This window comes from Phyllostomus hastatus, unplaced genomic scaffold (assembly GCF_019186645.2).
Source record: "Phyllostomus hastatus isolate PE091 unplaced genomic scaffold, TTU_PhHast_1.1 phas_contig_277, whole genome shotgun sequence".
Lineage (NCBI taxonomy): Eukaryota > Metazoa > Chordata > Mammalia > Chiroptera > Phyllostomidae > Phyllostomus > Phyllostomus hastatus.
Window position 1 is genome coordinate 480,359 of NW_025333832.1, and position 22,471 is coordinate 502,829.

At 58.0% G+C, this 22,471-nt stretch overlaps 1 protein-coding gene across 1 annotated transcript; it reads left to right on the plus strand.

Annotated features, from left to right (window-relative positions):
* Window positions 1-1,263: 1,263 nt before the first annotated feature.
* Window positions 1,264-19,431, plus strand: ATP1A3 (ATPase Na+/K+ transporting subunit alpha 3). The gene is made up of 23 exons (XM_045838260.1): window positions 1,264-1,407; window positions 5,351-5,437; window positions 5,542-5,601; window positions 5,715-5,918; window positions 7,007-7,120; window positions 7,233-7,367; window positions 7,694-7,811; window positions 7,945-8,213; window positions 9,387-9,585; window positions 9,662-9,771; window positions 9,859-9,993; window positions 11,997-12,189; window positions 12,455-12,630; window positions 12,719-12,855; window positions 13,154-13,304; window positions 13,419-13,587; window positions 15,866-16,020; window positions 16,097-16,220; window positions 17,046-17,191; window positions 17,734-17,864; window positions 18,229-18,330; window positions 18,685-18,776; window positions 19,041-19,431. The coding sequence occupies exons 1-23, from the start codon at window positions 1,402-1,404 to the stop codon at window positions 19,067-19,069; spliced, it is 3,042 nt and encodes a 1,013-aa protein (XP_045694216.1). The 5' UTR covers window positions 1,264-1,401; the 3' UTR covers window positions 19,070-19,431.
* Window positions 19,432-22,471: the final 3,040 nt, after the last annotated feature.

Consider the following 22,471-nt stretch of genomic DNA (forward strand, 5'->3'; position numbering starts at 1 on the left):
CAATGGGTGGTGTGTACAGCATGGCAGTGTGTGGGATGGCATCGTGTGGTGTTCTGTGAATTTCTGTGCCACGTGTGAGTCCGTGAGCACCTTTCTGTCTGTCACTAACAATGGGCAGCCGTGATCTGTCCGTTTTGCCCTGTGGGCCTTTACTCGTGTCCAGAATCTATGTTTTGTGTGATCGTGCATCAGTGTCCACAAAGTCCCTGGTGGTGTGTGGAGGCAGTGTGTGGCTTGTGGTGTGCAACGGTGCTGAGTGTGGGTGTGTGTTGGTTCTTAGGTCTGTCGGTTGCATGGTCTCAGGGCTGTGTGTGAGGCGGAACAAGGCCAGGTCTGGTGGCGTGGGTGATGTGCGTGTCTTCGAAGTAGTGTCCTGAGGGTGTGCGTTCATCCGCATGGCACTTGGACTGTGACCGTGATTCCGTTGTGGTGTGATGGGGTGTGGAGGGTAGTGCTGTGTGCATTCCACTTCTGCGTGTTTGTGAGTCTTGCTTGGGGTTGTGTGATGGGGTAGTGCAGTGTGTGTGCGTGATTGTGAAACTGGGGTGGGGTGTGATGGAGTGGTGTTTGTGTGTGTCCCCAGCACCTGAGCTACCTGCGTGACGGTCATGCGTGTGATGCTGAGTGCGGTCCTCTGGCTGTGATGTGTCTCCTGCAGTTACGTCTCACTGGGTGGCTCTGCCTGGCTCTGGGTAGGGGTAGGGGACACACACACAGTGAGAGGGTCTCAGGGCTCCTCCCCCTCTGCAGCCCCCCTCTTCGTTGTGGGGTCTTCCTTCCCTCATGTGCCCTGTCCCGCTCCCCCTCCTGAACAACAGGCTACACAGTCTGCAGGCTCCCCCTCCCGCCTCACTGCGGACCGAGGTGCTCTGGGTCCCCTGCCTTGTTGCAGTGGTTTACCGGGCTTTCCCCCACCGTTGTCCGCCTCCCGCAGCGCACCCCTCTCCCTCGTGGCACACCCCCACAATGAAGGGAATTCCTGGGCTTTCCTTCCCTCAGTGCCCCCTCCTCAGAGGCGCCGCCCCCCCCCACACACATTGTGAGGGTCCCCAGGTTCCTCATTGCGGGGATCTCGGGGATCCCCCCTCCTACAGCGTTCCCCCTTGGCAGAGGCTGGGGGCGGGGAGGACAGCTGCAGTGCCAGGGGCGGGGTCACGGGCCGTCAGTCAAGGCGGCGGCACCCCTGATTGGTCGGCGCGGGTCCCCCCCGCGGGCATATGAGGCGGAGGAGGCGGCTGCCGCCGCAGACCCTGTGCGGTAGGGTTGACAGCCAGACAGACGCACGGACTGAGGCGCGGGCGCTGCAGAGGTCCCCAGCCCGACCCGCGCCAGAGCCCACCCGGAGGCCCCTGCCCCGGCCCCCTCCCCGCCCGCCGGCCCCAGACCCCTGAAGCCGCCAAGATGGGGGTAGGTGCTCCGGAGTGCGTGCGACAGAGCGAGTCCGGGGATGCTGGTGTCTGCGCGGGTGGGGGCTCCAGGACCCCCGCGCTCCGGGATCAGGCCTGCGGGACCCCTTGAGCCCGCCGACCCAGCCCACACTTGTGGTTGTGTCTCCGACTGATCGTGTACGCGGACTGCCTGGGTCGCGGGGGTCTGTGGCGCATGTCGGTGTGCCTTTGTGTGCCAGGTCCTCGGGGCACCAACCGTCCGCGGCTTTGCTGCCCGCCCGCCCCGATGCTTGGCATGCTCAGTCCTGTGTGTGTGTGTGTGTGTGTGTGTGTGCGCGCGCGTGCGCGTATGTGCATGTGCACGCGTGTGAGCTCCTGGCTCTGTCAGGCCTGGGGGCCCCGTCTGCCTGCGACTGTGTAGCTGGGTTGTGTCTGACTGTCCGAAACCACATCTGGGTGTGTCTGCCAGTTGGTGTTTGTTCCTGGGGGCGGTAAAGCCCCTCTGCTTCCCTGGCCCGTGGGGACCGGATGACCTCTCTTTCTCCTTCCAGGCCTGGGTGGGGGGGCCCTGCAGTTCTGTGCAGGGCAACCTGGGGCTGCGGTTTGTGCCCAGCCCCTAAGCTGGGGTGGCAGACTCTGGGGGCCGGGAGAACCGTGGCCCGGAGACTGAGAGCCTTGCTGAGGGTGCACGTTTGTAAATGTGTGGTGGTGATGGTGGGGTTTGTGCATGCCCGGCTCTGCCCTTGCCTCGGTGTCCGTGTGTCCTTGTCTGTTTGCCAGTCTCTCCACCAGATGCCGTCTCCTTTCCTGGCTGACCACCTGACCCCGCCGCAGCCCTGGATTCCTCCCTGCGTGTCTGGGGCGGGGCCGCGGGGGAAGGAGTGGGAGAAGGAAGCGGGTGGGATGAAGAGAGAGGGTGTGGATGGGAGAGGCTAATGGAAGGGAATATAAGGAATATAAGAAAGATGGCGGATGGAGGCCGATGGGCCCAGGGATGGAGTGGGGGATGGGGCTGCAGATCTGTGGATTGGGGTGGGGAGAGGGGCAATGGGGAGAAGAAATGGGTGGGGAGAGGACTGGGAGAGAGGACGGGGAGGGGGAGGTGGCAGTCAGTGATGCTTCCAGGTAAGTGGGGTGAAGGGAGGGGAATCCATGGGCAGAGGGAGAAGAGGACTGAGGTAAAGTTCTTAGAGAAGGAACCAGGGAATGGGGAGATGAGGGAAAGAAGTGGGGACAAGAAGAGAAGTGAGGTACTTTAGACATGGGAAGCAGAGACAGAGATGGTGTAAAAAGGACACGGAGAAAGAGACAGGCGTAGAGACAAAGACAGAAACACATGGGCAGAGAGACATGGGTGAGACATAGAGAGACAAAGAGAGACACTGAGGCAACCCAAGGACAGACATTTGTTATCCACACACAACCTGACTCAGCCTGAATGATGGGAAGAGGAGGCAGAGGGCAACAGGGGAAGTTGAGGGGGAGATGTTCAGAGATGATGCCCCAGACTCACTAGAGGGGGAGGGACAGCCTGGGCAAGGTGCAGAGGCTGTGTGAGCTGAGGGCCTCAGAGGGAGGCGGACAGCACAGAACGTGGCAAGGAGCCGCACAGGCAGGCTGCAGTGACACAGGCATGCCCCCCACCCTCGGAGGTGCTCACCCCACAGTGCACCCATCTGGGCCTTGTGCCTTCGCTGGGAAAGCCTCGGCTCCCCCACCCCCAGCAGATGGATGCCCATCCCCAATGGAGTCTGGTCATGACAAGAGCAAGCAAGAGCTCAGGCATCCCAGCCCCTTGCTCGGACCCAGGAGTCCAGGTCCCCAGCCCCTCCTCCCTCACACCCAGGAGTCTAGGCCCCACTCCTAGGCCTCAGAGAGACCCAAGCATCAGCTCCCAGCCTCCCTTAAGACTTTAGGGCTGAGCAGCTGATTTTCCTCCCCACTCCTGCCAGGTTCCCGTCTCTCTTCTCCTGCCTCCCTTCCTATCTCTGCCTTGACCCCATGAGCTGGTATCTCCACATCTCTCCCCATTCATGGGGCTACTTCTCTGCAGTGGCTGAGACCCCTCCTGGGACAGGGGATGGAGGAGTGTCCTCACTGTCCCCCAAGCTTTCGTGCTTCCCTGTCAGACGCAGTGCTGCTGCAGGGCTGGCCCAGGGCCAAGCCTCTCTCCCACCTCCTGCAAGTCTGTTAGAGGCCTGGGGCTACAACCCCTCCCAGGAGTCCCCCAGCTCGGCCTCTGGTCTGGGGGCAGACAGCAGGCAGCTCAGCCCTCTCTACAAGGTCACAAGGAGATTATCTCTGAGCCTTGCTGAGCCTGGGATCCCGGCTTGGCCGTGGGCCCATTGGACCTGTCAGCAGCCCTCTACCAGCACCTGGCCTCACCCCTCCCCTCCTATCACCGTCCCAGGACACTGCCTTCCCCATGTGCCCAGGCCACCAGGCTGGAACTTCAGTCACTCCCCCTCACACAGAATCCAGTCAAGCCAGGCCCAGGGCTTCTTCTCCCTCTTGCTCTTCTGTACCCCAATCCCAGCGAGCTCCCACTCCGTCCTCCAGACACCTGACTGTACCCCCCTCCTGTTCCAATCTGTCTGTGGCTCCCACCAGCCCTCAGAAGAGAGACCAGGGCCCACAGCTTGTCAGTCAAGGCCCTCAGGACTGGCTGTCTCCCAAGATTTGCTGGATCTCATGAGATACAGAGACTAAGATATCCATGGGGTTTGGAGTGAGGCCCAAGAAAACAGACAGGTGGAGAAGAAGGGAGAGCAACATACAGGCGAGCTGGAGCTGGAGGGACAGAGATGCAGAGATGGACGCAGAGACAGACAGACACAGGGTTAGAGAGAAAGACTGCAGAGTGGGATGGGGAGAGACGGACAGACAGGGAGACACACTGAGCATCACAGAGAGGAGACGGCTTGAGCAATGAAGACAGAGACAGAGGAGAGAGAGAGGCAGATATAAGGATGGAGAAAAAAGTGGAGACATAAACTACTGACACTTAGAAATAGTCTGAGATTGCAACACACCAACTTGGAGACAGGTAGGAACCCAGAGAGCCCTGGCTGGTGTGGCTCAGTGGATTGAGCACCGGCCTGTGGACCAAAAGGTCGCAGGTTCGATTCCCAGTCAAGGCATGTGCTTGGGTTGCCGGCCAGGTCCCCAGTAGGGGGCTTGCAAGAAGCAACCACACATTGATGTTTCTCTCCCTCTCTTTCTCCCTCCTTTCCCCTCTCTCTAAGAAGTAAATAAGTAAAATATTTTAAACAATAAAGGAACCCAGAGAGACAAACTCAGCTGGACTCAGCAGAGGTAGTTCCAGAAATGGAGGCAGATGTTGTGTGAGAAAGAGGCAGAGAGCCGACAGGAACAAAATTCATACAGAGACAAACGCAGAGACAGAGAGGAGAACAGACGACATTAACTGATGAGGGAGAGAGATCAGGGATAGAAATAGCCAGAGAGATACAAAGATGAAGCGATAAAGAGACAGAGGGAGACAGAGAAGGGCAAAACAGAACAAGACAGAGAAGCACAAACACAGACCCAGACAGACAAGAGACAGACAGACAGATGTGGCAAGAAACACCCAGGAGGTTAGACAGGTCCAGGGAGGGGAAGAAAGAGACAGAAGGAAACACACAGAGAAAAAAACACACACAGGGACAGAAGGGAGGCGGCCCACAGATACAGGCACAGAAACAGAGAGAGAAGCACAGACTGACCCAGGTGGAGACCTTCCGGGACATGGACCCAGAGATGCATAGAGTTGGTGAAGCCAGTCAGCAGAGACAAGACTCGCCGGTTTGGGAGACACCCAGGGCCAGAGGGAAACCCACCCAGAGACTCAGGACGGCGGGGGGTGGGGGGGAGTGAGCTCGGAGGGCCGGTGTGGCCCTGTAATCCCTTCTCGCCCGCAGTCTGGTGGCTCTGACAGCTATCGTGTCGCCACCTCGCAGGACAAGAAAGATGACAAGGGCTCGCCCAAGAAGAGCAAGGCCAAGGAGCGCCGGGACATGGACGACCTCAAGAAGGAGGTGGCCATGGTAAGCCCCACCCTCTGCACCACGCAGCACCCCAGAGCAGACCCCACCCCACTCCTGGGGGTCTCCACACTCACACGCCTCCCTGCCAAACTCCTGTTCTGCAGACAGAGCACAAGATGTCAGTGGAAGAGGTCTGCCGGAAATACAACACGGACTGCGTGCAGGTGCGGCGGGCCGGGGGCAGGGTTTGGGGCTGGTCTTGGGTCCTGGGGCGGCTGTGAAGGGGTGGGGTGCCAGGGCTGCTCAGGGCGGTTCTGTGTGAGTCCTGTGTCCCCAGGGTTTGACCCACAGCAAAGCCCAGGAGATCCTGGCCCGGGATGGGCCTAACGCGCTCACGCCGCCGCCCACCACCCCAGAGTGGGTCAAGTTCTGCCGCCAGCTCTTCGGGGGCTTCTCCATCCTGCTGTGGATCGGGGCCATCCTCTGCTTCTTGGCCTACGGCATCCAGGCAGGCACAGAGGACGACCCCTCGGGGGACAACGTGAGTGCCCTCCGCCCAGCTCTGCACAAGGGCACTTCTCTGCGTCCCCTTACACTTTGAAGCCCAATCCTCTCTTTTTTTTTCTCTTGCCTGTCACAATCACCCCACTGAAAAAATCACAGAAGGCACAAAGAATGCTGAGGCTCCGGCAGGCCAGGTAACGTGCTCAAGAGCACACAGTAGGACGTGTAAGCTCCATCCCAAGGCTGTGTGATCTCTACGGCCCTGGGGACAGACACCACCAGGTGGCCATGGCCTGGAAGACACATAAAGAGACAGTGTGTTCATGTAGAGACACAGGCTCACCCACCTGTGGGTCTGCCTGGACCCACCCACTCAACCCAGGGACACGCAGGGACACAGTCCCCACAGACGGCATGCCTACAAACACAGACCCAAACACTGATGACGTGCAGATTCCTCTGCACGCGTGCGCACGCACGCACACACACACGGGCAGGGTCAGCCCAGTCACGTTTGGACACCATCACGCTGCCACCTAGTTCAGGCACACAGGCACAACAGGCAGATGGATGGATGGAAAGACAGACACAGGGACTCAAACACGCATGGCATTGCAAGCAGACAAACATGAGGATCGAGCACAGACAGACAGCATTCTCCTAAATTAACACCTAAACAGTAAGAGAGACAGACAGACAGACAGACAGAGAGGCACATACAGAGATTCACACACAAACAGTCCTATAAATGTAAAGCCAGGCGTGCAGACAGTCAGACAGACACACGGACCTAAACACAGACAGACACATGGACGGATAATAGTACACACCCAGATCCTCCAACATAGGCAGGAAGACAGACAGATGGACAGATGGACAACATAGAGAACTGGACAGACTCAGACACCCAGACACACCCATGCTCAAAAAGGGACTCAAACATGGGTACAGACAGACTCACAGATAAGAGAGACTCAAACATGCAGACCTTCAAATGGACACAGCCCTGGGGTCAGACACATAATTACGGGCTCCCAGGGTGCAAAGCTCCCTTCCAAGGTCCCACAAACTCGAGGTGGGGCTGCGAGTGGCTCGGGGCAGCTGTGACCCTGCATCTCCCTGCAGCTCTACCTGGGCATTGTGCTGGCGGCCGTGGTCATCATCACTGGCTGCTTCTCCTACTACCAGGAGGCCAAGAGCTCCAAGATCATGGAGTCCTTCAAGAACATGGTTCCTCAGGTGAGGGGCACCCAGAAGTAGCTGGGCGGGGGTGAACAGGTGGGTGGGGGCAATGCCAAGTGACCCCAGGCAGAGAGAGTCCAGCAGGTAACTCTTCTCCATCCCACCCCAGCAAGCCCTGGTGATCCGGGAAGGTGAGAAGATGCAGGTGAATGCTGAGGATGTGGTGGTCGGTGACCTGGTAGAGATCAAGGGTGGAGACCGAGTCCCAGCGGACCTGCGTATCATCTCAGCCCATGGCTGCAAGGTGGGCCTGGGGCCCAGCTCTGCCCTTCCTGGTGTGGCCAGGAGTCCAGGCCCCCAGCCCCTCCTCCCTCAGACCTGGGAGCCCAAGCCCCCTGTCCCTCCTCCCTCAGACCCAGAGTTACCTTAGACCTTAGCAGGAAGCCCTGTCCGCTCCTCATCTACAGGAGTCCAACCTCTGGCCTTCCAACCACCACTCACCCAGCCAGGCACCCAGGCTTCTAGCCGTGACCTCAGGGGACACAGGCCTCAGCCCCAGTCTCCTTTGGACAAATGGCCCCTGACCCCAAGCCGCCGGTTAAGCCATCTCTCTGCTGCTCCCACCCGCAGGTGGACAACTCCTCCCTGACCGGCGAATCGGAACCCCAGACCCGTTCCCCTGACTGCACACATGACAACCCCTTGGAGACTCGGAACATCACCTTCTTTTCCACCAACTGTGTGGAAGGTGAGGGGGTGCAACGGGATGCCAAGGTGGGGCTGAGCCGGTCCTGACAGAGGGACGTGCACTGGGGCCTCGGCTCCCTCTTAATTCCCACTGAGGTGGGGGAAAGCTCAGTCTAGCCCCCTTTTCCCTGCAGGCACAGCTCGGGGTGTGGTGGTGGCCACAGGGGACCGCACTGTCATGGGCCGGATTGCCACCCTGGCTTCCGGGCTGGAGGTGGGCAAGACGCCCATCGCCATCGAGATCGAGCACTTCATCCAGCTCATCACCGGCGTGGCCGTCTTCCTGGGCGTCTCCTTCTTCATCCTCTCCCTCATTCTCGGATACACCTGGCTCGAGGCCGTCATTTTCCTCATTGGCATCATCGTGGCCAATGTCCCAGAGGGCCTGCTGGCCACTGTCACTGTAAGGCCTGGACCCTTACAGTGGGTCTGGGGGAGGAAGGGCTGGGGGCCCAGACCCCTGAGTCCTGGGAGAGAGGGGGGCTGAGGTTCAGACCCCCAGGTCTGAGGGCAGAGGCAGCTTGGGCTTGGATTTCCATGTTCTTGACAAGGGCAACTTGGGTATTGGGGGCTGGGCACCCCAGATCTTCAATGAGGAGGGTCCTGGGGGACTCGGAGAGCCTCACTAACTAAACAACAAACAAACAAAAACCTTGAGAACCACTACAAGACATAAGGGGCCAACAACGCTATCAGTTTTCAAAGATAACTTATAAATTTAGGAAGTACACCGTAGTGGTAGAAAGTCTAAAGAATACATTACAATAGTTTAAAATAAAACAACACTCCTGTGTCCTCTGTCCAGCTGTCAGCCCCGTTGCAAAGGTCCGCTCTCTGCTCTCCTCTCGGCAGGTGTGGGCAACTGCAGTGTGTTAGTAAGAGTTTTCTGGCACATAGAAGGGACTGTCTTCAGAATGCTAGTCTGCCTTTGATCCTTAATGCACCAGCAGGCAGGCTTTCTGTTTTAGCATATTCAGAGCTGTTCCAGGTCAAAGACTGTTCATTGGCAAATAGTGTACACACAAAGTATATGAAACACACCCGTGGCAGCTGCACCAGACTCCAGCTCCCCAGAAGCACCCCCAAGAGCTCATTCAGCCCCCAACCCAACCCCAGGGCTTCAGGCCCTGCTGAAGCATAACTTCCCTGCTTCATGTCAATTGGAATAACGCAGCTCGAACTCTTGTTTCTGGCTCTTTTTGGCTGAGCATCGTGTTTTTGAACTTCATCCATGTAGTTGGCTGCAGCAGTCATGGGCTCATTTTCATTGCTGCGTGGTGTTCCGTCTTTATCCCACAGTTTATCTGTTCCTTCTGCTGTTCATGCACATTTGGGTTGTTTCACTTTGAAGCTATTACCAATGCTGCTGCTATGAACATCCAGTACAGGCCTTTTGAGATGCATTTTTTCTCTCAGTTTGTGCCTTGGGGTGGGATTGCTGGGTGGCACCATTCTCTCTTGCAAGCCACCCAGAATTCTCCCTGGGCTGGGAAGTTGGGTTGTCGGCGCTCGTGCTGCTGGTCCAGCCCTGCCACCTGGCTCTGCCTGCCATGCGCCGGTCCTCCCACACCCACAGGTGTGTCTGACCCTGACCGCCAAGCGCATGGCCCGGAAGAACTGCCTCGTGAAGAACCTGGAGGCTGTGGAGACCCTGGGCTCCACGTCCACCATCTGCTCCGACAAGACGGGGACCCTCACGCAGAACCGCATGACGGTCGCCCACATGTGGTTCGACAATCAGATCCACGAGGCCGACACCACTGAGGACCAGTCAGGTGAGGAAGGCACCCAGGCGGGGGCCTCGGGGCCTGGCCCCTAGGTGTCCCCAGCTGTGACACGTGCCTCCTTCAGGGACCTCGTTCGACAAGAGCTCGCACACCTGGGTGGCCCTGTCCCACATCGCCGGACTCTGCAATCGGGCCGTCTTCAAGGGCGGCCAGGACAACATCCCTGTGCTCAAGGTGAGTCCGGCCACCAGCCACCCTGGCCCGCCTGTGCCCGCCCGTACCCGCCTGTGCTGCTCTGCCCTGACGCCCCTCTCTCCCCAGAGGGATGTGGCTGGGGATGCCTCTGAGTCGGCCCTGCTGAAGTGCATTGAGTTGTCCTCCGGCTCCGTGAAGCTGATGCGGGAACGTAACAAGAAAGTGGCCGAGATCCCCTTTAACTCCACCAACAAATACCAGGTACTCAGGGCTGTCTGCGAGCACCAGCCTAGGCCTCGCTGTCTCTATGATGCCTGAGTGGTCAGCTGCACCCCACTGTCCTCCTGCTCTCGGCAGGTTACTAGTGATCTTTGCAGAGCCTCGGTTTCCCCGTCTGTGAAATCAGAGCGATAGTATCCACCTGGCAGGGAGAGGAACAGACTTGAGGTGTCTGCTGGAGCGAGAAGCAGAAGAGTAAAGCTCCTCCTCTTTCATTCAGTCAACAAATATGTTTTCGAGCAGCCACCACCTGACAGGCACATGGTTTAGGTGCTGGGGACACATGCAGCAGTGAGAGAAGTCCCTCTCATGGAACTTACACTCTGGTGCTAGAAAACAGACAAGGGCAAAGGTACAGGGAAATGCAGAATATGTCTGCCAGTCACTGTGCTGTGGGAGGGAGCTGCGGGAAGGGGTCTGCGCAGCGGACACAGTGTGTGCAAAGGCCCTGGGGCAGCAGTGTGTTGGCGTGTTTCAATGAGAAGAGCCAGCGGCCAATGTGGCAGAGCAGTGAGCCAGGGAGTGGGGTGGGAGCTGACAGCAGGTCCCATCAGGCCTTGTGGGGTGTGGGGGGGGGACTTGGGTGTGACTCTGAGGGGGACAGGAGCAGAGGAGAGATGGGACCTCACTCACATTTTTAAACCCCTTTATTGTCATTCACATACCATGGATCACCCATTTTAAGGTGCATAAGTCAATAGTTTTAGTATATTCACAGATATGAGTGATCATCTACACAATTTGACACATTTTCATCATCTCAGAAAGAAACCCCACATTTCTTAGCTATTACCCCCAACCTCCCGCATCTCCCCAAGCCCTAAGCAACCCCTAAGAAGGGGTACTTTCTGTCTCTGTGGATTGGCCTGTTGTGGACTTTTCACATGAATGGGATCCCACAACATGGGGCCTTTTGTATCTGGCTTCTTTCACACGATGTCTTCAGGCTTCATCCAGGCCGTAGTGTGGGTCAGCACTTCGTTCCTTTTCATGGCTGAGTGGCCTTCCACTGGGTGGATAGAACCTAATTTGTTTGCTCCTACGGCTGCTATGAATAACACTGCTGCAAACGTCCATATGACAAGCTGTTGTTTTTGTATTTATTTCTTTTTGGAGAGGGAAAAGGAGGGAGAAAGAGAGGGAGAGAAACATCAATGTGTGGTTGCCCTCTTGTGAGCCCCCTACTGGGGACCTGGTCTGTAACCTAGACATGTGCCCTGACTGGAAATTGAACTGGCGACCTTTTGGTCCACAGGCTGGTGCTCAATCCACTGAGCCACACCAGCCAGGGCTCACATGAGAAGTTTTTGTGTGGATGTAGTTTGCATGTCTCTTGGGTGTGTATACCTAGGGATGACTACGTCATGTGGGAACTCTATATCTAACCTTTTACAGCACGGCCAGACTGTTTTCCAAAGTAGCTGCACAATTTTCCACTAACTCACATTGCTTAAAGAGTCCTCTTGGCTGCTGTGGGGAGGGAATGCTAAGGGGCAGGGCGGGCCAAAATGGAGGTTCAGTGTGGAGGCCCACTGCGACGCTCCACGTGAGAGGTGGCGGTGGCCAGACAGGGCCCTGGAGGTGGGAGGTGAGAAGAGGTCAGAACCTGGGTGCTCTTCGAAGGTGAGCCGATCAGATTTGGGGATGGGTCAGATGTGGGATAAGGAGTTGAGGGGGGGAGGCGGCAAATGGCCTAGAAGGGCTCATGTCCTGTGGATGGACAGCCAGTATTTCCATGAGAAACACAGAGGGTCAGAAATGTCCGTGAGACAGAGACAGACATGGGCAGGGGTGGACAGGGATCTCTGCGAGAGCCCCAGAAGCAGACGACCTCTCAGGTAGAGAGCTGGACAGTGCCCTCTGGGGGAGCTATTTGTCCTGGCACCCATGGCTCTGGGTGGCCCTGGGGGTCCTCACCCTGCCACAAGCGCAGCCTCCAGGTTCCTGCGAGTCTCAGGCACACCCACTCTCTGCTCTGCCCACAGCTCTCCATCCATGAGACTGAGGACCCCAACGACAACCGGTACCTGCTGGTGATGAAGGGCGCCCCCGAGCGCATCCTGGACCGCTGCTCCACCATCCTGCTGCAGGGCAAGGAGCAGCCGCTGGATGAGGAGATGAAGGAAGCCTTCCAGAATGCCTACCTTGAGCTCGGTGGCCTTGGCGAGCGTGTGCTGGGTATGCACCATGGGTGGGGCTAAGTGGGGGCAGGAGCTGGGTCATCTCTGGGGACCCCTTGGGGTTAAGGAGGGGCACGATACTGCCCAGAGTAGGGCCTCCCAGAATGCACCATGAATGAATGAATGAATGAACAGGAAAGGATGGCATCATCAGGAAATGGTGTTGGCTGACTGGCTGGCCCACTGGGAGATGGGTGCTGGAACCAGGCGGCCAGGAGCCGTGGGGCTGGAGCCCTCATGCCCCATGCCACCTCTGCCCCCAGGTTTCTGCCATTACTACCTGCCTGAGGAGCAGTTCCCCAAGGGCTTTGCCTTCGACTGTGACGACGTGAACTTCACCACAGACAACCTCTGCTTTGTGGGCCTCATGTCCATGATCGACCCTCCCCGGGCGGCCGTCCCCGACGCAGTGGGCAAGTGCCGAAGCGCCGGCATCAAGGTGTGGCCTGGGGCAGCTGGGAGGGGGGTAGGGTTAGCGCCCCAGGGGCCTGTGCGGAGGCTGGACCATCCCCAAACAATGCCTGCAGGTCATCATGGTCACAGGCGATCACCCCATCACAGCAAAGGCCATTGCCAAGGGCGTGGGCATCATCTCCGAGGGCAACGAGACTGTGGAGGACATTGCTGCCCGGCTCAACATTCCAGTCAGCCAGGTCAACCCCCGGTGAGCGCCACCTGTTGGCTCAGCCTCCTCCCCCACGGGGTGGCAGGCCCCCTTGCTTCTGGGCCTCCTCTGTTGACTTAGCACCCGGTCCCGTTCCTCCTCCAAGCCAGGGTAGTTTCACACCCCAGTTTTGCCACTCCTGGGCTGCGTGACCTTGAACAAGTCATTCAGCCTCCCTGAGACTCAGCCTCAGAGCCTGGCCCTCTGCCTCCCCTGTCTGTGGTCTAGCCTGCCTGGCTCTCTGTCCATCAGTCACTACACCACTCCCCATGCATGCTGACCACTCTGCTCCTCCCAGGGATGCCAAGGCCTGTGTGATCCACGGCACCGACCTCAAGGACTTCACCTCCGAGCAAATTGACGAGATCCTGCAGAACCACACTGAGATCGTCTTCGCCCGCACATCCCCCCAGCAGAAGCTCATCATTGTGGAGGGCTGTCAGAGACAGGTGGGCTGGGACTGGCTGCCAGACAGGAGGGGGCGGGGCCCGGGCTGCTGGTCCTTGAGGAGAGGGGCTGGGGCCAGGACTCTGGGAGTCCTCCCTCGCTCTCTCTCTCTGCAGGGGGCCATCGTGGCCGTGACTGGGGATGGTGTGAACGACTCCCCCGCTCTGAAGAAGGCAGACATCGGCGTGGCCATGGGCATTGCCGGCTCTGACGTCTCCAAGCAGGCAGCGGACATGATTCTGCTGGATGACAACTTTGCCTCTATCGTCACGGGTGTGGAGGAGGGTGAGTGGCCAGGTGGCCCTGGAGACTGGGGTCCCTGCGTGAGGCCGAAGAAGGGGAAGGGGAGTAGGCCAGTGCTGCCGTGGAATGTACAGTGGGAGACCCCGGAACCCCACCGGCCTGTGGAGCCTGAGCTTCTCCTTTTCAGTCCCCCTTCACCAGGGGCTGGGGCAGGACTGAGCCGATGCCCTTCTGGGTCCCAGCGTTACCCAGCACAGGGCCAGTCTGGTGAGCAGACTCAGAAGCATTCTTAAAACACGTGTAAGTGCGACCACAGAGACAGAGGGTCCCGCAGGAGCCCTCAGGAGGCCCCTCACCCGACCTGGGGTCGGGGCCAAGGAAGCTTCCCAGAGTGGACAGGGGTTGCTGCCAGTCCTCCGGACCATGCTGGCATTTTCACGTAGGCAGTGCCAGGGAAGGGAGTACAAGCAGGGGAAGCTGAGTGTGCAAAGGTGAGGTGGGATGCTGGGGGTCCGGGCCGCACAGCCACAGAGGGGGCTTGCTCACACGTGATTTTGTTCTGACCATCAACATAATTCATGGAAACTATATAGAAAAGTGTGAAGGAGAAAACTGGCATCGCCCATAACCTCCTCACCTGGAAATCGTCACTGTTCTGCGGTGGCGCGTTTCCTTCCAGTTTCTTCCCCACCTCTGCCCCTCCCCCCCTTTGCAACGTCCCCCCGTGCAAGGAGTAAAGAGTGAGAGAGAACTCAGACAGGAAAGCTGAGCCGAAAGTGACAGATTCCATGCCCTGCTCCGTGCCTCCCACCTCCCAGAGGACACCAGGGCGAACCCTTTGTCACACCCCTGGGCACCCGTGCGTACACAGTGCGCACACGGTGCATGCATTTACGCCTTCCAGACCTTTACTGTGCTCCACGCGGGTGCCGGAGACAAGCTGCGAACAGGGTGGACGTGGTCCCTGCCCTCAAGGACTGGGGGAGGCAGCCTAAGTTCACAGACAAAGAGAGACCTCATGATAAATTGTGGCAAGTGCTAAGAAAGCAAGCAGGGTGCTATGATGGGTAGTAATGGGGGCCGTGCCTGGAGAGGGTGGACAAGAAAGGGCTCTCTGGAGCGACAAAAGCAAAGTTGCACTTCCGCGAGGGGAAAGCCTGGGGGCACCCCTGAGCTGAGCCCACAGCCGCAGTGTGAGCCCCACTGTCGCCACCGCCCAGCTCTGGCAGGCACCAGCCCAGCGCCCCCCAACACTGCACACCCTGGGTCACGGTCAAGAGCATTTAAGTCATTGTTTCACCTGCAAATCCTTCAGGATGCGATACCACCAGTGTGTGGACAGCAGCACATGCATTGGTTGGGAGGCAATAGCAGTATGAACACACAAGCCTCCAACTTTACACAGAGCCGACCGAGCCGTCCCCACCGGCATGCAGCCGGCCCCACCAGCATGCAGCCGGCCTTTCTGCCCCATCCTCGTCCTCACAGCAGATCTTGCTGCTCATGTCTGCCAGCGCATGAGAGAATGTGCAGGGACAGGCTGGCTGGAGGCACCCTGAGCTTCTTTGTACTTGATATGCACCATACTGACTGCGTTCTGGGGGCCGTGACATGGGTGCAGGTGGGTGGGCCGCTAGAGGACTGTCACATGTGTGCATATCCATGCACCCACCAGACCCTGACTGGGAGAGTGTCTCCAGCCCCCCATCAGGGTCTCATCAGGCCCCCGTCCGCATCTCCCCCCCAAGAGACAGCCACTCTCTGGCTTTGGCACCGCAGGTCCCTTTCAGATCTCACCCAAAGGGACTCATGCGGGGCGAGCACTTCTCTGTCGGGCTCTCTTCACTCAGTGTCACACGTGTGAGGTTCCCCCATGGAGCTGCGTGTGGCAGAGTGTGTTCCTTTTCCTTGCTGAGTCGCATCCCGTGGTGTGGATGGGACAGTTTGTTTACCTACTTCCCAGCCAGTGGACCCTGGGGTTGGTTTCGGTTTTTGCTGTGGTGACTGACACTAAGGTGAGCATTCGCTCCTGCTTTTTTGTGGACATAGCACTGATGTCTCTTGGGCATAAATCTAGGGGCAGGGTTACTGGGTTGACAGAGAAGGGGATGTTACACTGTAATAGAAGCTGCCGAACAGTCTTCCAAGGAGGGTGTAATTCAAAGACCTGGTTGAACAGGGGTGACGTGGTTGCATGGGTGTGGACAGGGGAGTGGGTGAGGGGATGGATTAGCAAGGACGCGTGGCCTGGGCAGGGAAGGGGCAGAGGGAACAGGGCACCGTGGTTTGGTGTGAAGGTCTGAACCTGTCCCTGCCACAGGCCGCCTGATCTTTGACAACCTGAAAAAGTCCATCGCCTACACCCTGACCAGCAACATCCCCGAGATCACCCCCTTCCTGCTGTTCATCATGGCCAACATCCCGCTGCCCCTGGGCACCATTACCATCCTCTGTATCGACCTGGGCACTGACATGGTGAGCCTCTAGCCTCTCCCAGGGGCTCAGGCGGGTGGGCCCCTCACTCCTGGCTCACCTGGCCTCTCCTGCCCAGGTCCCTGCCATCTCGCTGGCGTATGAGGCTGCCGAGAGTGACATCATGAAGAGACAGCCCAGGAATCCACGCACAGACAAGCTGGTCAACGAGAGGCTCATCAGCATGGCCTACGGGCAGATTGGTGAGGACCTGGGGACCCCACCTCGACCTCGGCCAGATGGACCTAGAGCAGTGCCCGGCCCAGTGTGGGCGCTCAGAACCCTTGTGCTGAATGAGTGCAGTACATGCAGGGCTTGCTGCTGGAGGTTCAGAAGGAGAGGCTTGCGGATGCGTGGTGGCCACCACTGTGGGGCCGGCACAGGTGGAGGCCAGGTGGTGGGGGCGGTGCACCTGGGGAGTGCACAGGACACTGTGGGGCAGGAGGTCAGGGCTGGCCCCAGGCCAGCCACTCCCGAGCCCACTGCTCCCCTACCACCTCCGTGACGAGAAGGAAGAGACCAGCCTGTGAGCTCTCTGAGGGCAGGACTGAGCCCCTTTCCCATTCTCTCTGCCTCCTCCTCCTCAACCTGCTGCTGGAGGTGATGTGTGCAGAGCCTCAGAGGTACTCAGCTCTCGGTCACTGGGAGAGCCCCGTGAGCAGAGGCTTCATGGTGGTGATCAGAAGCCTGGGGAGGTCATTTCTGCATACAGGGACCCATAAGACTCAAGCCCGAGGGTCCTCAGGGACTTCCAGAAGTTCAGGTCCCCTGGCTCAGGTGGGAGGGAGCCACCAGGTCATCCGTCTGGGGAGAGCCCTCTCCCTGAGGCTTCTGTCTCAAATGACCCATCTCAGGCGCTCACCACCAGGCTGCCCTCTGGGAGCCCTGCCCCGCATGAGGCATGGGCAGGAGGACTGAGGTGGCCCACCCTTCTCCTGGTGGCGGTCTTCAGGGCCCCAGAAGTGCCGTGGGCCAGCTGTCTGCCCTGACCTGAGTTTCTCCTCGTCTCCCTTTTCTCCTCCCCACAGGAATGATCCAGGCTCTCGGCGGCTTCTTCTCGTACTTTGTGATCCTGGCAGAGAATGGTTTCTTGCCTAGCAACCTGGTGGGCATCCGGTTGAACTGGGATGACCGCACCGTCAATGACCTTGAGGACAGTTACGGGCAGCAGTGGGTGAGTGGGGCCGGGCCCACAGCCTGGCAGGGGTCCCTGGTCAGCGTCCCCCAAGCAAGCTGTCCTACTTCCTGTGATGGCCCTTCTGCCCCAGGGTCTATGTCAAGACCCCCGCTGGGCACACGGGGCTCCTGGTGCTCGAGGCCCAGCCTGTTGTGGGTCTGGTGCCTACTGGCCACGCTCTCTGGCCTGCCAGGCAAGACACCTTTACTACCTTCTTCCCCATCTCTGTGCCTTCGAAGTTCACTGGTGCCTGTCCCCTCAGGAGGCCCATGGAGGCCTCGATGCCCTCCCACCTCCCTCCATGCCAGGGATGGTCCCTGGTCCCTGACTGACGACTGAGGTCCCCCTTCACCTCTGCTTCCCAGTACATCCCTGACTCTTCCCATGGGGCTATCAGCCCGAGAGGGGAGACATTTCTGAGGTCCTGCGGGACCCCATCGGGACAGAGTCCCTGCTTCGCCCGGGGTGCAGACCAGGAGCAGGGGCTGGGCCGTGGCCGACACTGACCGCCGCCCTGCACTTGGCCGTGGCTCTTGCAGACGTACGAGCAGAGGAAAGTGGTGGAGTTCACGTGCCACACAGCCTTCTTCGTGAGCATCGTGGTCGTCCAGTGGGCCGACCTGATCATCTGCAAGACCCGCAGGAACTCGGTCTTCCAGCAGGGCATGAAGTGAGGACTGTGCGGGGCTGGCTGGCTGCCCTCCCCTCGGGCTGTGTCCACTTTTGCTTCTGAGTTGATTCCATCTCAGTGACCCGTCTGTCTTGCGTTCTCCCCCAGCCCTGACCCCGCTTCCCCCACCCTCTCTCTCGCGTGTGTGTGTGTGTGATTGGGTCCACATCACTGCCTGCCCATGTATGTCCTTGTCTCTGTCTTTCTGTCTTTCTCTTTCATTGTCGCCGTCTCCCAGGATCTATCTTGTTTTGTCTCTCTGTCCATGTGCCTCCGTGCCTGTCTGTCCATCTGCCTCTGGGTGTGCTTCTGTGTCTGCGGGCGGGTTAGGGTTGCCTGGGTCTAGCCCTGCCTGTGCCCCCAGGAACAAGATCCTGATCTTCGGGTTGTTTGAGGAGACGGCCCTCGCTGCCTTCCTGTCCTACTGCCCTGGCATGGACGTGGCCCTTCGCATGTACCCTCTCAAGTGAGTGCCCCTCACCACCCCCAGGACGCCCCCCACCAGCCTCAGAATCCCAGGAGGAGTCTTCACTGTGGGACATCCTCACAGGCCCACCTCTCCCAGTGTCTCTGGGAACCCCCTCCTCTGTGTCCCACACTGCAGCCCCTGTTCTGATGTCACCAAGCATGCCCCCCCAGCCCCAGTGGGATGTCCTCACAGTGGGTGCTCCCCAGCCACGGCCAAGGCACCCCTCGCTTGTGGGCAGTAGGGGCCAAGGGAGAACCCTCTCGGCATGGCCCCTCCTGTCCCCTGGGACTCTGCCTACTGTCCCCATTTGGGGCCCCACACTGATGCCCTCCTGTCACCCTGTCTCTGCAGGCCCAGCTGGTGGTTCTGTGCCTTCCCCTACAGCTTCCTCATCTTCGTCTATGATGAAATCCGCAAACTCATCCTGCGCAGGAACCCCGGGGGTGAGGGGCCCAGGGGGCAGAGGGTGGGGCAGAGAGCCGGCTGCGGGAACAGGCGTCCGCGGCTGGGGGTGGGGCGGGGAAGCCCGGGGGTGACCTGTCCGATGCTAATCTCACTCTCTGTCTCCCCATGCCCCTTCTGTGTCTTCTCTCCCTGTCCGTCTGGGCCTCCGCTCTGTCTTTCCCCCTGTCCCTGTCCTTTCGCTGTCTTTCTGTCTTTGTGCTTCTTCCCACGCCTGTCTCTCTGCGTCTGTTTCTTGCCTCCAGGTTGGGTGGAGAAGGAAACCTACTACTGACCTCAGCCCCAGCACCTCACCCATCTCTTCCCTGCCCTCCCTGCAAGCCCAGGACAGCCCCCTCCGGTCCCCTATTTTGTATTCTGGGGGGAGGGGCCCTCTCTCCCCATGGTACCCACCTTGGTCCCACCCCCTCAAAGTATCCCCCACTTTCTCCCTCTCTTCCTGCCTCTGGCTGGCTTCTCTCCCCGTGCCCGCCCTGCCTCTCTCCTCCCTTTTCTGTGTCTGTTCCTCTTCCTCACCTCACCCCGACCTCCCAGCCCCCTCCCTGGGCTCTTTTATACTCCCCCTCAATGTCCCCCTGCCCTGGCTGATGCCATCTCTGGTTCTGGACAAGTATCAAATATATCAGTGGGGAGAGAGAGGCAGTGTGTGTCGTGCTTGTTTTCTGGACTGGGGGTGGGGGCGGGTGGTGCCGGGTGCCGCTCCGGCTGGGGTGCACACCATGCCAGGAAGAGAGGCTGGCACCAGCCTGGGAGCCCAGGAGTCGCAGGGTCATCGAGTCCTGGCGTTTTCGACCAAACGGAAGTTACAGGGAAAGCAGCTTGAATTCCTCAGGAGATGGGACTGTGGGTCCAAACCTGGGAGAGCGAGTGTTGGAGCAGGACCCCAGGGAGGCGAGGACGGGGGGTGGATGTGGTGAGGCGCTGGTGGTTCGTGGAGCACCGCTCTCCTCTCCTCTTCCTCTCCTAAGCATTCCATGTGTATAAGCTCATTTAAGCCTCACAGGTACGAGGCCCAGAAAGGGGCAGCGACTTGCTCAAGGTCACGCAGCTGAGAGGTAGCAGATCCGGGATTTGTACATGCTATCCAAGCTCTAAGTCACTGTGCTATTTTCTCTGTCTTTTACTGAGAGAAATTTCCATACAGTGAAGTGTACGCATCTTAAAGGCACAGCTGAACAATTTTAAAAATTGCATCCACCCAGATCAAGGTATAGAACATCTCCATCCACCCAGAAAGTTCCCTTGTGGCCCTTTCCAGCTGGCCCCTCTCCAGAGGCAGCCCCTGACCTGACTTCTGTTGTGCCTGTTCTTGCACTTCGTGTACATGAAACCTTGTGGCATGCTGTCTCCTGTGTCTGACTTCTTGTTCTCAGCTTTGTGTCTGGGAGAGTCACCCATGCTGTTGTACATGTTGGAAGCCCACTCTTTTTCACCACCATATAGTATTCCACTGTGTGGCTATAACATAATTTGTCCACCTGTTCTCCTGTTGATGGACATTAGAGTTATTTCCTCTTAAAAAAAGATTTTATTTATTTATTTTTAGAGGGAGGGGAAGGGAGGGAGAAAGAGAGGGAGAGAAATATCAATGTGTGGTTGCCTCTCGTGCACCCCCCACTGGAAACCTGGCCCACAACCCATGCATGTGCCCTGACTGGGAATCAAACCAACAACCCTTTGCTTCACAGTATGGTGCTCAATTCACTGAGCTATACCAGCCAGGGTGGGTTGCTTCCTCTTTGGAGGCTGTTACACTTGGTGCTGCTAGGAATAGGAACATTCTAGTAATGATACATTCAGTACACACCTAAGAGCAGGACTGCAGGACATGGAATGGACTGTGTTTAGCTTTAATTAAAACAGCCTGACCTTTTCCAAAGCTCTCATGTCATTCTGCATTCCCATTGTGCGTGAAAGTTCCAGTTGCTCCACATCCTTGTCAGCACTTGATATTGTCCGTCTTTTGAATTTTGACCATTCTGGTGGGGCAGCTATACCACTTCCCTCAAGGCAGCCTTCCTAACGCAGTCCAGGGATGTGACTCAGGAGGGCCTGGGGCCAGGGTGCTAGGAGCTCACGAGTGTGAGTGAGTGTGTGCACATGCCCCCTGCACAAAACAATGGCTGAAGGAGTGCCTGAATGTGTGGGGAAGGGATGGCATAAGCCTGGACCTTCCTTAGGGAGGCTGCAGAAACTACTTTATTCATCAGATGCAGGGTAAGAAATGATCCCATAGACAGGAAACCGGAAGCCCAGAGAGGGCAGGGACTTCTCTGAGGTCCCACAACAGGAATACTCATATAACCCAGTTCCTGACTGTCTATGCTAAGGTCTTCTTACCCTCTCAGCTCTTCTTCCTCTGGGATCCAATAGACAGGAAGGAGACCTCAGGCTAGAGGGACCATGGGGCCAAGGCCCATCTCCCAGTCTTCTCAGGTGCTTCCTCATCTCCCACCATCCCCCAAATTCAAGGCCCACCTGTCATAAGATAGGCCCCCTCTCTCAAGGGCCCAATCTCCCACTATCCCTTTGTCTCGGGGATCCTCCCATCTGCCACAATAGCGCTCTCTGCCTTAGGGCCCCATCTCCCACAATACCTGGGACAATCTCCCTAAACTCTGGATTCAATGTTCCCCCCATGCCCCTGCTCAGAGGGCCCCTCCAACAGTGTCCTTGCCTGTGGACCCCACCGTCCATGGCCCATGCTGTTTTATTCCTCTGGGCCTTTGCCCACTATGTCCTCTGCTCGGAACAAGTGCTGGTGGGTTGTAGAGTAAAGTCACTTTGAGTTCATATCAGGAAACCCAACAGCTCACATAACAAAAGTCAAACAAATTTCCCAAGGTTGGCCACAAGAGCAGGCAGCTGCTGGGTCTCTACCCCCAACTCTCTGCTCCCCAATATTCATCTTCCTCTTGGGGGCTCTTTCCCTGGTGACCCTGCTCCCATCACCTTGAATTCTGGTGCTGTTCCCCCACTGATGCTCCAGATAAGTGTGCACTCACCATCCTTCTTTGATTTCCTGAAGCCAAGTAGGAAACATGAACAAGATTCTACTAAAAGCCGGGGGCTGATAAACGGTAAGTAGCCAGTCCCATCTTCAAAGTGTAGCCACACACATTCAGCTTCAGTTTAGGGGCCCCCTCAAGGGGCCTCCCTGCCTATGGCTCCACTAGCCCCTTCTGCAGAGTTGTGTCCCCCACTTCCTGGGAGGTTCCCTCCAGCAGGCTCCTCCCAGCTCCCCCTGGGTGATAGCAGGGACAGAGGCCCCTCAGGGTACAATTGCTTCCTGCCTTACAAGATCATTCTGCACCCATGCCAGGTAAGTCATGCTGAAAATTTGTATCATATTCCCTGGCTGACGGGCTCTTTGTCACCTCAAAGCTCAAGCACAAAAGGGATGGGGACCCTGGAAGACAACAGTTGGGGGTAAGAGCTACCTGGATATCCCACGTGGGAGTTCTCTGTCAGCCCCACCCAGTCTTGAAACATTAGGCTCTCAGTCCATTGAAGGGAACCCAGGCTTCCTGTGACTTTGATATACATTCTTGAGGCTGTTCTGTGTGGTGTTCCCACAACTCACTGGGAGGCAGGGTAGGGGCAAAGACAGAGAAATACACTTGTGGGAACTGAAAAAATAAAGGCCTAGTCTCAGACACTCTTTGGGACACCACTT

What these genes read in the sequence shown, in the direction of transcription:
- ATP1A3 (XM_045838260.1), top strand. An exon ending in GTCAGCCAGGTCAACCCCCG is followed by an intron (nt 12,856 to 13,153) that starts GTGAGCGCCACC and finishes TGCTCCTCCCAG; the next exon opens with GGATGCCAAGGCCTGTGTGA. An exon ending in TGGAGGGCTGTCAGAGACAG is followed by an intron (nt 13,305 to 13,418) that starts GTGGGCTGGGAC and finishes CTCTCTCTGCAG; the next exon opens with GGGGCCATCGTGGCCGTGAC.